The sequence below is a fragment of the Oncorhynchus clarkii genome, chromosome 9 (genome assembly GCF_045791955.1).
Source record: "Oncorhynchus clarkii lewisi isolate Uvic-CL-2024 chromosome 9, UVic_Ocla_1.0, whole genome shotgun sequence".
NCBI classification, from domain to species: domain Eukaryota; kingdom Metazoa; phylum Chordata; class Actinopteri; order Salmoniformes; family Salmonidae; genus Oncorhynchus; species Oncorhynchus clarkii.
In genome coordinates, this window is record NC_092155.1 from 2,445,137 (window position 1) to 2,458,750 (window position 13,614).

Below are 13,614 nucleotides of genomic sequence, written 5' to 3' on the forward strand. Positions count from 1 at the left end.
ATAGAACCACCACCCTATAGCACCGCCACAATACAGCAGCATCACCCTATAGCACCACCCTACAGCACCACCACCCTACACCACCACCCTACAGCACCACCACCCTACACCACCACCACCATACAGAACCACCACCCTATAGCACCACCACCCTACAGCACCACCACCCTATACAGCTCCACCACCCTACAGCACCACCACCCTACAGCACCACCACCACCCTACAGCACCACCCTACAGCACCACCACCCTACAGCACCACCCTATAGCACCACCAACTTATACCACCACCATCCTACAGCACCACCCTACAGCTCCACCACCCTACAGCACCAACACCCTATAGCACCACCACCATACAGCACCACCACCCTACAGAACCACCACCCTATAGCACCACCACCCTACAGCTCCACCACCCTACAGCACCACCACTATACAGCACCACCACCCTACAGCACCACCAACCTATACAGCTCCACCACCCTACAGCACCTCCCTATAGCACCACCACCTTATACCACCACCACCCTACAGCACCACCCTACAGCACCACCACCCTACAGCACCACCACCCTATAGCACCACCACCCTACAGCACCACCACCCTACAGCACCACCACCCTACAGCACCACCACCGTACAGCACCACACCCTACAGCACCACCCTACAGCACCACCACCCTACACCACCACCCTATAGCACCACCACCCTACAGCACCACCACCCTAAAGCAACACCACCCTACTACACCACCACCCTATAGCACCACCACCCTACAGCACCACCAACCTACTGCACTACCACCCTATAGCACCACCAGCCTATAGCACCACCACCCTACAGCACCACCACCCTACAGCACCACCCTATAGCACCATCACGCTAAAGCACCACCACACCACAGCAAAACCACCCTACACCAACACCCTATAGCACCACCACCCTACAGCACCACCAACCTACAGCACCACCACCCTACAGCACCACCACCCTATAGCACCACCACCCTACAGCACCACCCTACAGCCCCACCGCCCTATACCACCACCTTATAGCATCACCACCCTACAGCACCACCACCCTACAGCACCACCACCCTACTACACCACCACCCTATAGCACCACCACCCTATAGCACCACCACCCTACAGCACCACCACCCTACAGCACCACCCTATAGCAACACCACCCTATAGCACCAGCACATCACAGCACCACCACCCTACAGCACCTCCCTACAGCACCACCCTACAGCACCACCACCCTACACCACCACCTTATAGCACCACCACCCTACAGTACCACCACCCTACAGCACCACCACCCTACTGCACCACCACCCTATAGCACCACCACCCTACAGCACCACCACTCTACAGCACCACCACCTTACTGCACCACCACCCTATAGCACCACCACCCTACAGCACCACCACCCTATAGCACCACCCTACAGCACCACCACCCTATAGCACCACCCTACAGCACCACCACCCTACAACACCACCACCCTATAGCACCACCACCCTATAGCACCACCACCACCCTACAGCACCACCAACCTATAGCACCAACACACCACAAACTGTCCTGTCTTCCACGGACACCACCCTATAGCACCACCACCCTACAGCACCACCACCCTACAGCACCACCACCCTATAGCACCACCCTACAGCACCACCACCCTACAGCACCACCACCCTACAGCACCACCAACCTATAGCACCAACACACCACAAACTGTCCTGTCTTCCACGGACACCACCCTATAGCACCACCACCCTACAGCACCACCACACCACAAACTGTCCTGTCTTCCACGGACACCACCCTATAGCACCACCACCCTACAGCACCACCATCCTACAGCACCACCACCCTATAGCACCACCCTACAGCACCACCACCCTACACCACCACCACCCTACAGCACCACCAACCTATAGCACCATCACACCCCAAACTGTCCTGTCTTCCACGGACACCACCCTATAGCACCACCACACCCTATAGCACCACCACACCCCAAACTGTCCAGTCTGATGGAGATGGAGATTACCCTAACTGCAGTGTCTGCCGCGGACACCACCCTAAAGCACCACCACACCCAAACTGCCCGGTCTGATCAGACAACAACACAGTGACGTCAAGACATCGTACATTTCCTGCACTCGGTTTTGATCCTGCACTTGAATTCTCCCCGTTTCTTTCTTGTTAATATTATGTTCAGATAATAAAATATCCTACAGTCTAAATAATGAAGGAATAATGTTGTGTCCTACCTGTCGTTATCAATGATACACTGATGAACAGAATCCCAAAACACCAGACCGCAGAGGTCGGAAAGGTCTTCATTTCACTAACAAAACAAGTCTGACTCCAAGGTAAAGCTGTTTGTAACTGGTCAATAAAACTATTAGGAGTTTAGAAAAATAAACCAAAACAGTTGAAAGACTAATTTGGCAACGAACAGAATGTAACACTGCGTCTGTTCCAGAAATAACGGAGAAAAAGGGAGGTGGAGTTTCACACTTTACTTTCACTTTCACTTACAGTACTTCTAGTTGAATATCATCTCGGGATATCTAGCTCCATCTAGTGTTCTGATATGGACATTAAACTTCATGTCGTCTCGCGATATCTAGATCCATCCAGTGTTCTGATATGGACGTTAACATCATGTCGTCTCGCGATATCTAGATCCATCCAGTGTTCTGATTTGGACATTAACTTCATGTCAAATGTCCTAAAACACATACGAGCACTAATGTGAATAGTGAAATAAATGTGACAACAACTAGGCTGTAGTAAATATTTAAACTAGTAACAATTTACGATGTGAAATGACCCAAGAACACTGATCATATTAAATGAATGTGACTTTCACTGTCAGTTGTTGACTAGCTAGACAGGTGTGAGCAGTATGGCAGAAATTACACTAATTTAATCAGAGAGGAAGGCAGAGTTATCAACATGTTGCTGCATGATACCTAACTAATGATTCAGGAAAACTCCCTGGGGGCTGTATATATTATAGATATACTCCCTGGGGGCTGTAGATATTATAGATATACTCCCTGGGGGCTGTAGATATTATATATATACTCCCTGGGGGCTGTAGATATTATAGATATTCTCCCTGGGGGCTGTAGATATTATATATACTCCCTGGGGGCTGTAGATATTATAGATATTCTCCCTGGGGTGAAGGTTCTCCCTGTAGGGTGAACCTGGAATGGAGTATTTAGAAGATACTCAAGGCCCTGGGGGCTGTAGGGGAAACCTGGAATGGAGTATTTAGAAGATACTCAAGGCCCTGGGGGCTGTAGGGGGAACCTGGAATGGAGCATTTAGAAGATACTCAAGGCCCTGGGGGCTGTAGGGGGAACCTGGAATGGAGTATTTAGAAGATACTCAAGGCCCTGGGGGCTGTAGGGGAACCTGGAATGGAGTATTTAGAAGATACTCAAGGCCCTGGGGGCTGTAGGGGGAACCTGGAATGGAGTTTTTAGAATGCCCTGGGGGCTGTAGGGGAAACCTGGAATGGAGTATTTAGAAGATACATAAAGGGAAGTCAATGAAATTAAAAATGAAGTGGTTGTGATGTCATTCAGAACAGATAAAAAACAGGCTACATGATTGTGGAAAATAATTTATTTCATTCTATATGCCTCAAAGACAAAATAAATATCTTACCAGGATGATTAATTAACAAATAATGGTTTTGCACAAAACAATGTATCAACCATAATGCTACACAGTATATGACCAGTATATGACTGATGTTAAAGGGCAGCTGCTGAATGAATAATACAACACACATGATATTAAAACACATTCCAATCAGAATAATACATGTATCAGTTAATAGATCACATTTGATCAAATGCCACTATTGTTCCAGCAGGTGGAGCTACAATGTAACAACATACAGCATTGTGACTCACGGTTCTTTATTAGAATTCCATGAGTTCCATTCTGATGGTTGTTATGGTGATCAGGTGATCTCAGCCTCACTCTTCTTCAACACGATCACCTGTTCAACACAGAAGTAGTTCATCAGTGTGGCCATGTATTTACTTATCCAATACAGAACCACTTAGAAATGTAAATCATATCAGATGATTTACTAGTCAATATTGTGCTACTTAGAATCCTATCAAATTATTTCCACTGAGGCTCCTGTTCATGTCCAGCTCTCTCCAATCAATACCAGGGCTAATTTACTATTTATCGATACCATTCACTCTACTTCTACTTAGAGGTAACATAATATAGTACACACTGTGTTCAGAATACCATACTGTGGTAGTTAATCCATCCTATTTTCTACTTCTACTAAGAGGTAATATAATATAGTACACACTGTGTTCAGAATACCATATTGTGGTAGTTGACTCTAATCCATCCTACTTTCTACTACTACTAAGAGGTAATACAATATAGTACACACTGTGTTCAGAATACCATATTGTGACCCTGCAGCTGTTGTGTTGTAAGGTAGAAACTCACCTAACTGGTCTTAGTGGTTCTTCCTGGGTACCCTGGTTTCCCCTAAACAGACAGTTATCAACACTTTACAACATGGTTCAATCAGATATACAGTTATCAACACTTTAAACATGGTTCAATCAGAGATACAGTTATCAACACTTTACAACATGGTTCAATCAGAGCTACAGTTATCAACACTTTAAACATGGTTCAATCAGAGATACAGTTATCAACACTTTACAACATGGTTCAATCAGAGCTACAGTTATCAACACTCTACAACATGGTTCAATCAGAGATACAGTTATCAACACTTTACAACATGGTTCAATCAGAGATACAGTTATCAACACTTTACAACATGGTTCAATCAGAGATACAGTTATCAACACTTTAAACATGGTTCAATCAGAGCTACAGTTATCAACACATTACAACATGGTTCAATCAGAGATACAGTTATCAACACTCTACAACATGGTTCAATCCCAGCTACAGTTATCAACACTGCAGCTAGTTACAGCAAATATAGTGGAAGACATGTTAATACCACGTCAGCACATATTCAACCTCTCTTGGGTATGGGGCAGTATTTAGAATTTTCGATGAATGAGCTTTAATTGGTTGTATTGGATAGAAAACACTCTAAAGTTTCAAAAACTGTTAGAATAATGTCTGTGAGTATAACAGAACTCATATGGCAGGCCAAAACCAGAGGAAAAATCAAAACAGGAAGTGAGAAATCTGAGGCTGCTATGAATTCAAGGCAGTTCCCATTGAAATCCACTTGAGATATTAATGATGTTGCACTTCCTAGGGCTTCCACTAGATGTCAACCGTCCATAGACATTTGAATGAGACTTCTACTCTGTTGTGGGAGTGAATGAGAGCAGAATCTCTCAGGTGTCTGGCAGTCAGCCATTTTTTTGGTCACGTGCATTCCTCATGGTATCACTTCCGTTCCTTTCATCCTCAAGACACAAAGGAATACTCCGGTTGGAACTTTATTGAAGCTATATGTTAAAAACATCCTAATGATTGATTCTGTGCTTAGTTTGAAATGTTTCTTTGACCTGTAATATAACTTCTTGAATTTTTTGTCCAAAGTCACGCTCAACCAGGACGAGCGTTTGGATATGTATACCAAACGCGCAAACAAAAGGAGGTATTTGGACATAAATAACGGACATTATCGAACAAAATAAACATTTATTGTGGACCTGGGATTCCTGGGAGTGCATTCTGATTAAGATCATCAAAGGTCAGGGAATATTTATAATGTAATTTGTGGTTAAGTTTTACTCCAAAATGGCGCCTATTGTTCTGAGCGCCGTCTCAGATTATTGCTTGGTTTATTTTTTCCGTAAAGTTAAAAAAAAATCTGACACAGCGGTTGCATTAAGGAGAGGTATATCAATAATTCCATGTGTATAACTTGTATTATCATCTACATTTATGATGAGTATTTCTGTTGAATCGATGTGGCTATGCAAAATCACTGGATGGTTTTGGAACTAGAGAATGTCACGCGCCAATGTAAAATTAGATTTTTTGATATAAATATGCACTTTATCGAACAAAACATACATGTATTGTGTAACATGAAGTCCTATGAGTGTCATCTGATGAAGATCATCAAAGGTTAGTGATTCATTTTATCTCTATTGTGAATGCTATCTTTTGCTAGGAAAATGGCTGAGTTTATCTGTTGCTTGCTGGTGACCAAGCATAATCGTTTGTGGTGATTTCGCTGTAAAGCATATTTTAAATTGCACACTATGGTGAGATTAACAACAAGTGTATCTTTAAAATGGTGTATAATACTTGAATGTTTGAGGAATTTTAATTATGAGATTTTTGATGTTTTGAACTTGGCACCCTGCACTTTCACTGGCTGTTGGCGAGGTGGGACATTACTGTTGTAATATAATCCCGTTAACGGGATGTCAGCCCAGAAAGGTTAATACATTTTGAATTCAGGCTGTGACAAAACAAAATGCAGAATAAGTCTATTATGAAGGCATTATTAATAATTAATAATAATAATTATAAGTATTATAATTATTAATAATTATAATAATTAATAATTAATTAATATATTAAGGGGTATGAAGGCACTGTATCTAACTACAAATAAAAAACAATGTTTTAAGTGAGAAGTAGGAATTCGTCTTCAGCAGAAAAAGGAAGAAAAATTAATATGATCACCACACCACAAAAGGAAATTCATATGAGCACCACAATGCCTTCTAAACCCATGCTCTACCAAGGTTATCCAGCATACAGCTTTGACCTACCATAGTAGCTATGTTGCTTCAAACAATGTGGAGGAAGGTTTCATTTCTAAACCCAGAGGCACAATATCACAAGACTTCGGGAATGCTTGAGAAACAGACCAATCAGACCAGGCCGGGGTTTAGGGTTAGATAAGTCACAAAGAGAAGTGAAACATACTTCCTTAGTCGTTCATTTTCTAGAAATGTAAAGGCAAAACCCAGATCTCCAGTAGTGGAACATGTTATTACTCCACTAGATTAGAGACAATGTCTTCAGTAGTGGAACATGTTATTACTCCACTAGATTAGAGACAATGTCTTCAGTAGTGGAACATGTTATTACTCCACTAGATCAGAGACAATGTCTTCAGTAGTGGAACATGTTATTACTCCACTAGATTAGAGACAATGTCTTCAATAGTGGAACATGTTATTACTCCACTAGATTAGAGACAATGTCTTCAGTAGTGGAACATGTTATTACTCCACTAGATTAGAGACAATGTCTTCAGTAGTGGAACATGTTATTACTCCACTAGATTAGAGACAATGTCTTCAATAGTGGAACATGTTATTACTACAAACTCATGAAAGTGACAAACTGACACATTTTCTAACACATTTTAGGAAGCTTTATTTGACAAGTTGGCAGCCATACAACGGTGTTGCTCAAGATAAACACCCACAACGACATTATAGAAAAATACACTTTCCAATTTCACATGAACAAAGAGAATTTAACAGACCAGCTCAATATAAAACACATTGAAGTCTTTACATCATTCATCATGGACAAAACACTACAACTTTCCTTCTGTTAGTAGTAATGAAGTCTTTACAACATTCATCATGGACACAACACTACAACTTTCCTTCTGTTAGTAGTAATGAAGCCTTTACAACTGATACTGTCAGCTGGTTCCAGTCAGTGTTGTCTGTATGTTCTCATGATAAACCAACTCTTGTTGTTGATAGTTCCAGTCAGTGTTGTCTGTATGTTCTCATGATAAACCAACTCTAATTCTGTTGTGGAAACTTCACACCTCTCTGTTGCTGAAGCTGTTGATGGCGGTCAAGACTGCAGCGTCTAAAGATAAGTCCGTTGGTGGGAAAAGGGGAGGAGGGAAAGAGAAGATAAGAGAAAGGAGAAGTAAAGAGATGGACTGACAGGGTTGTGGTTATTCACCGCTGCTGAAGAGAGCATCTTTTTCCATCCACCATGACGTTCTGATGAACAGGGTCACGAGGTAAAGAGAGAGGAGAGAGAGATGAGTGAGGGACAGAGGAGCTGATCCAGTCTACTACAATGAAGACCTCCAACACCATGACGTTCTGATGAACAGGGTCACGAGGTAAAGAGAGAGGAGAGAGAGATGAGTGGGGGACAGAGGAGCTGATCCAGTCTACTACAATGAAGACCTCCAACACCATGACGTTCTGATGAACAGGGTCACTAGGTAAAGAGAGAGGAGAGAGAGATGAGTGAGGGACAGAGGAGCTGATCCTGTCTACTACAATGAAGACCTCCAACACCATGACGTTCTGATGAACAGGGTCACTAGGTAAAGAGAGAGGAGAGAGAGATGAGTGAGGGACAGAGGAGCTGATCCAGTCTACTACAATGAAGACCTCCAACACCACAGGAACAGTTATAGACCCCAACATGTCTCAGTGTTTAATGTGTAGTTAGATACATTTATACACCCCAACAGGTCTCAGTGTTTAATGTGTAGTCAGATATATTTATACACCCCAACAGGTCTCAGTGTTTAATGTGTAGTTAGATACATTTATACACCCAACAGGTCAATGTGTAGTTAGATGAATGTATACACCCCAACAGGTCTCAGTGTTTAATGTGTAGTTAGATACATTTATACACCCCAACAGGTCTCAGTGTTTAATGTGTAGTTAGATACATTTATACACCCCAACAGGTCTCAGTGTTTAATGTGTAGTCAGATATATTTATACACCCCAACAGGTCTCAGTGTTTAATGTGTAGTTAGATACATTTATACACCCAACAGGTCTCAGTGTTTAATGTGTAGTTAGATGAATTTATACACCCCAACAGGTCTCAGTGTTTAATGTGTAGTTAGATACATTTATACACCCCAACAGGTCTCAGTGTTTAATGTGTAGTTAGATACATTTATACACCCAACAGGTCTCAGTGTTTAATGTGTAGTTAGATACATTTATACACCCCAACAGGTCTCAGTGTTTAATGTGTAGTCAGATATATTTATACACCCCAACAGGTCTCAGTGTTTAATGTGTAGTTAGATACATTTATACACCCAACAGGTCTCAGTGTTTAATGTGTAGTTAGATGAATTTATACACCCCAACAGGTCTCAGTGTTTAATGTGTAGTTAGATACATTTATACACCCCAACAGGTCTCAGTGTTTAATGTGTAGTTAGATACATTTCTACACCCCAACAGGTCTCAGTGTTTAATGTGTAGTTAGATACATTTATACACCCCAACAGGTCTCAGTGTTTAATGTGTAGTTAGATACATTTATACACCCCAACAGGTCTCAGTGTTTAATGTGTAGTTAGATACATTTATACACCCCAACAGGTCTCAGTGTTTAATGTGTAGTCAGATATATTTATACACCCCAACAGGTCTCAGTGTTTAATGTGTAGTTAGATACATTTATACACCCCAACAGGTCTGTCACGTCCTGGTCTAAGTATTTTGTGTTTTCTTTATTATTTTGGTCAGGCCAGGGTGTGACATGGGTTTATTTATGTGGTGTGTTTTGTCTTGGGTTTTTTGTAGGTAATGGGATTGTGGTTAGCGGGGTAGTCTAGAAAAGTCTATGTTTGCCTGGAGTGGTTCTCAATCAGAGGCAGGTGTTTATCGATGTCTCTGATTGGGAACCATATTTAGGCATCCATATTCTTTGAGTGTTTCGTGGGTGATTGTTCCTGTCTCTGTGTTAGTTTGCACCAGAATAGGCTGTTTAGGTTTTCACGTTACGTTTATTGTTTTGTATTGTTCGTGTTTATCTTTTATTAAACATGTATCGAAATAACCATGCTGCATTTTGGTCCTCCTCTCTTTCACCGGAAGAAAACCTTAACAAGGTCTCAGAGTTTAATGTGAAGTTAGACACACAGGTCTCAGTGTTTAACAAACACATTGCATTATACAATATAACTCATATCAAACACAACATGCTACATAAATCATAACAAACACAACATGCTACATCATTCATAACACAACATGCTACATCATTCATAACAAACACAACATGCTACATCATTCATGACAAACACAACATGCTACATCATTCATGACAAACACAACATGCTACATCATTCATGACAAACACAACATGCTACATCATTCATAACAAACACAACATGCTACATCATTCATAACAAACACAACATGCTACATCATTCATGACAAACACAACATGCTACATCATTCATAACAAACACAACATGCTACATCATTCATAACACAACACGCTACATCATTCATAACAAACATATCACAATGGATCATTCATAACAAACACAACATGCCACATCATTCATATCAAACACAACGTTATAACAAACACAAAATCAAGCAAAACTTGCTACATCTATCATAACACACACAATATCATTCACAACAAACACAACATGCCACATTATTTATAACAAACACAACGTGCTACATCATTCATAACAAACACAACAAGCTACATAATTCATAACAAACTGAACATTCTACATCATTCATAATATACAGTTGAAGTCGGAAGTTTAGAGACACCTTAGCACAAATACATTTAAACTCAGTTTTTCTCAACTCCTGATATTTAATCCTAGTAAACATTCCCTGTCTTAGGTCAGTCAGGATCACCACTTTATTTTAAGAATGTGAAATGTCAGAATATTAGTAGACAGAATGATTTATTTCAGGTTTTATTTCTTTCATCACATTCCCCGTGTCAAGTGTCAGTGTGTAGAAGGTAGGACAGAGTCAGGCGCAGGACACAGAGCTGAGTAAGAAAATGACTTTACTCGAATAAATCACAAAATACTCCAGCTCACAGAAATAGCGAACACTTAACAAAGAACAATCACGCACAAAACCATGTTGGAACCAGAGGGTTAAATAGGGAATAAATGATGATGTAATGGGAACCAGGTGTGTCCAATCAAGACAAAACAAATGGACAATGAAACGTAGTTCGGTGGCGGCTAGAAAGCCGGTGACTTCGACAACCGAACGTTGCTTCTGCGGAAGTCGTGACACCCAGTTTGTTAGAAGTTTACATACACTCAATTAGTATTTGGTAGCATTGCCTTTAAATGGTTTAACTTGGATCAAACATTGTCTGTCTGTCTTCACTGCTGAGTACACAGGGTCTGGAATGACCTTCTGACCTGTGTCTCTGTCTGTCTGTCTTCATCGCTGAGTAGACAGGGTCTGGAACGACGTTCTCTGAAAGAAACACGTAAACAGTTTACAACTAGTGACATGTTAAAAACAGGGTAAAAACATATTTACTTCAGAAAGACGACATTATTTAGGGGAGTGTTGTTGGTCTCTCCCTTCTTCCTACCTCTCGTCCTGTTGTGTTGTCTCTTCTCTGTGTGGTTGATGTCAGCATAGGTCACATCACCTGGACCAGATCCACCTGGAACTAAACACAGGAGAGAGAGAGGATATTAACACAGACTGGACCAGATCCACCTGGAACGAAACACAGGAGAGAGAGGATATTAACAGAGACTGGACCAGATCCACCTGGAACTAAACACAGGAGAGAGAGGATATTAACACAGACTGGACCAGATCCACCTGGAACTAAACACAGGAGAGAGAGAGAGAGAGAGGATATTAACACAGACTGGACCAGATCCACCTGGAACGAAACACAGGAGAGAGAGGATATTAACAGAGACTGGACCAGATCCACCTGGAACGAAACACAGGAGAGAGAGGATATTAACAGAGACTGGACCAGATCCACCTGGAACTAAACACCTGGACCAGCTGAGAGAGGATAGTCACATTAACACAGACTGGACCAGCTGAGAGAGGATAGTCATATTAACACAGACTGGACCAGCTGAGAGAGGATATTAACACAGACTGGACCAGCTGAGAGAGGATAGTCACATTAACACAGACTGGACCAGCTGAATGAGGATAGTCACATTAACACAGACTGGACCAGCTGAGAGAGGATAGTCACAGACTGGACCTGATTTGGTGCTGATGTAAATTCACCTGAGAGAGGTTTGTAGCATGATGTACATACATCAACAGCATCCTCTCGGACACTCTAGACTCACTCCAATATGCATACCGCCCCAACAGGTCCACAGCAATCTCAATCGCACTTTACACTTTCCTTTCCCACCTGGACAATAAGATAATAACCTATATAAGAATGTTGTTCATTGACTACAGCTGAGCGTTCAACACCATAGTGCCCTCAAAGCTTATCAAAAAGCTAAGGACTAAACACCTCCCTCTACCCCTGGATCCTGAACTTCCTGACGGGCCTCCACCAGGTGGTAAGGGTAGGCAACAACACGTCTGCCACGCTGATCCTCAACAACCTCTCCCTCAATGTGAGCAAGAAAAAGGAGCTGATCATGGACTACAGAAAAAGGCGGGCCGAACAGGCCCCCATTAACAACGACGGGGCTGTAGATGAGCGTGTCGAGAGTTTCAAGTTCCTTGGTGTCCACATCACCAACAAACTATTATCGTCCAAACATACCAAGACAGTCGTGAAGAGAGCACGACAAAACCTTTTCCCCCTCAGGAGACTGAAAAGATTTGGCATAGGTCCCCAGATTCTCAAAAGGTCCTACAGCTGCACCATTGAGTGCATCCTGACCTGTTGCATCACCGCCTGGTATGGCAACTGCTCGGGATCTGACCGTAAGGCGCTACAGAGGGTAGTGCGAACAGCCCAGTACATCACAGGACCTATATGTCACGACTTCTTCCGAAGTCGGCCCCTCTCCTTGTTCTTTACCCGTTTTGTGTTTGTGTCCTACAGACCAGGTTCCCAGAATGTGAAGGCAGACGCACTGTCCAGGCTATATGACACAGAGGAGCGGCCCATGGATCGGACTCCTATTCTCCCGGCCTCCTGCCTGATAGCGCCGGTCATGTGGGAGCTGGACGCGGACATTGAGCAGGCGTTGCGTACAGAGCCCGCTCCCCTCCAGTGTCCCGTCGGGCGTCTGTACGTTCCATCTGCTGTCCGTGACCAGTTGATCTATTGGGCCCACACATCACCGTCCTCTGGTCATCCGGGGATCAGTCGGACGGTGCGCTGTCTGACTTGGAAGTACTGGTGGCCCACCTTGGCTAAAGACGTAAGGGTTTATGTTTTCTCCTGCTCTGTGTGCCCAGTGTAAGGCTCCTAGACACCTGCCTAGAGGTAAGCTACATCCCCTACCCGTTCCACAACGACCTTGGTCACACCTGTCAGTGGATTTTCTAACTGATCTTCCTCCTTCACAGGGAAACACCACGATCCTGGTCGTTGTGGATCGTTTTTCTAAGTCCTGTCGTCTCCTCCCTCTGCCCGGTCTCCCTAAAGCCCTACAAACTGCGGAGGCCCTGTTTACTCACGTCTTCCGGCACTACGGGGTGCCTGAGGATATAGTGTCTGATCTAGGTCCCCAGTTCACTTCGAGAGTCTGGAGGGCGTTCATGGAACACTATATACTAGGCGGTGTCAGAGGAAAGCCCATAAAATTGTCAGAGATTCCAGTCCCCCAAGTTATAGTCTGTTGTCTCTGCTACCACACGGCTGGCTGTACCGGAGCACCATGTCTTGGACCAAAA

The 13,614-nt window shown here is 43.0% G+C and overlaps 1 protein-coding gene across 1 annotated transcript in view; it reads right to left on the bottom strand.

The window, feature by feature from the left end:
* Nucleotides 1-9,756: 9,756 nt before the first annotated feature.
* Nucleotides 9,757-13,614, bottom strand: part of LOC139415756 (low affinity immunoglobulin gamma Fc region receptor III-A-like) — a 28,617-nt gene continuing 24,759 nt past the window's right edge. Inside the window, exons 8-9 of the mRNA XM_071163835.1 lie at nucleotides 11,363-11,443; nucleotides 9,757-11,241 (exon numbers count right to left, since the gene is read on the bottom strand). Of these exons, the coding sequence (XP_071019936.1) occupies nucleotides 11,114-11,241; nucleotides 11,363-11,443 (209 nt within the window). The 3' untranslated portion in view covers nucleotides 9,757-11,113. The remainder of the gene's footprint in view (nucleotides 11,242-11,362; nucleotides 11,444-13,614) is intronic.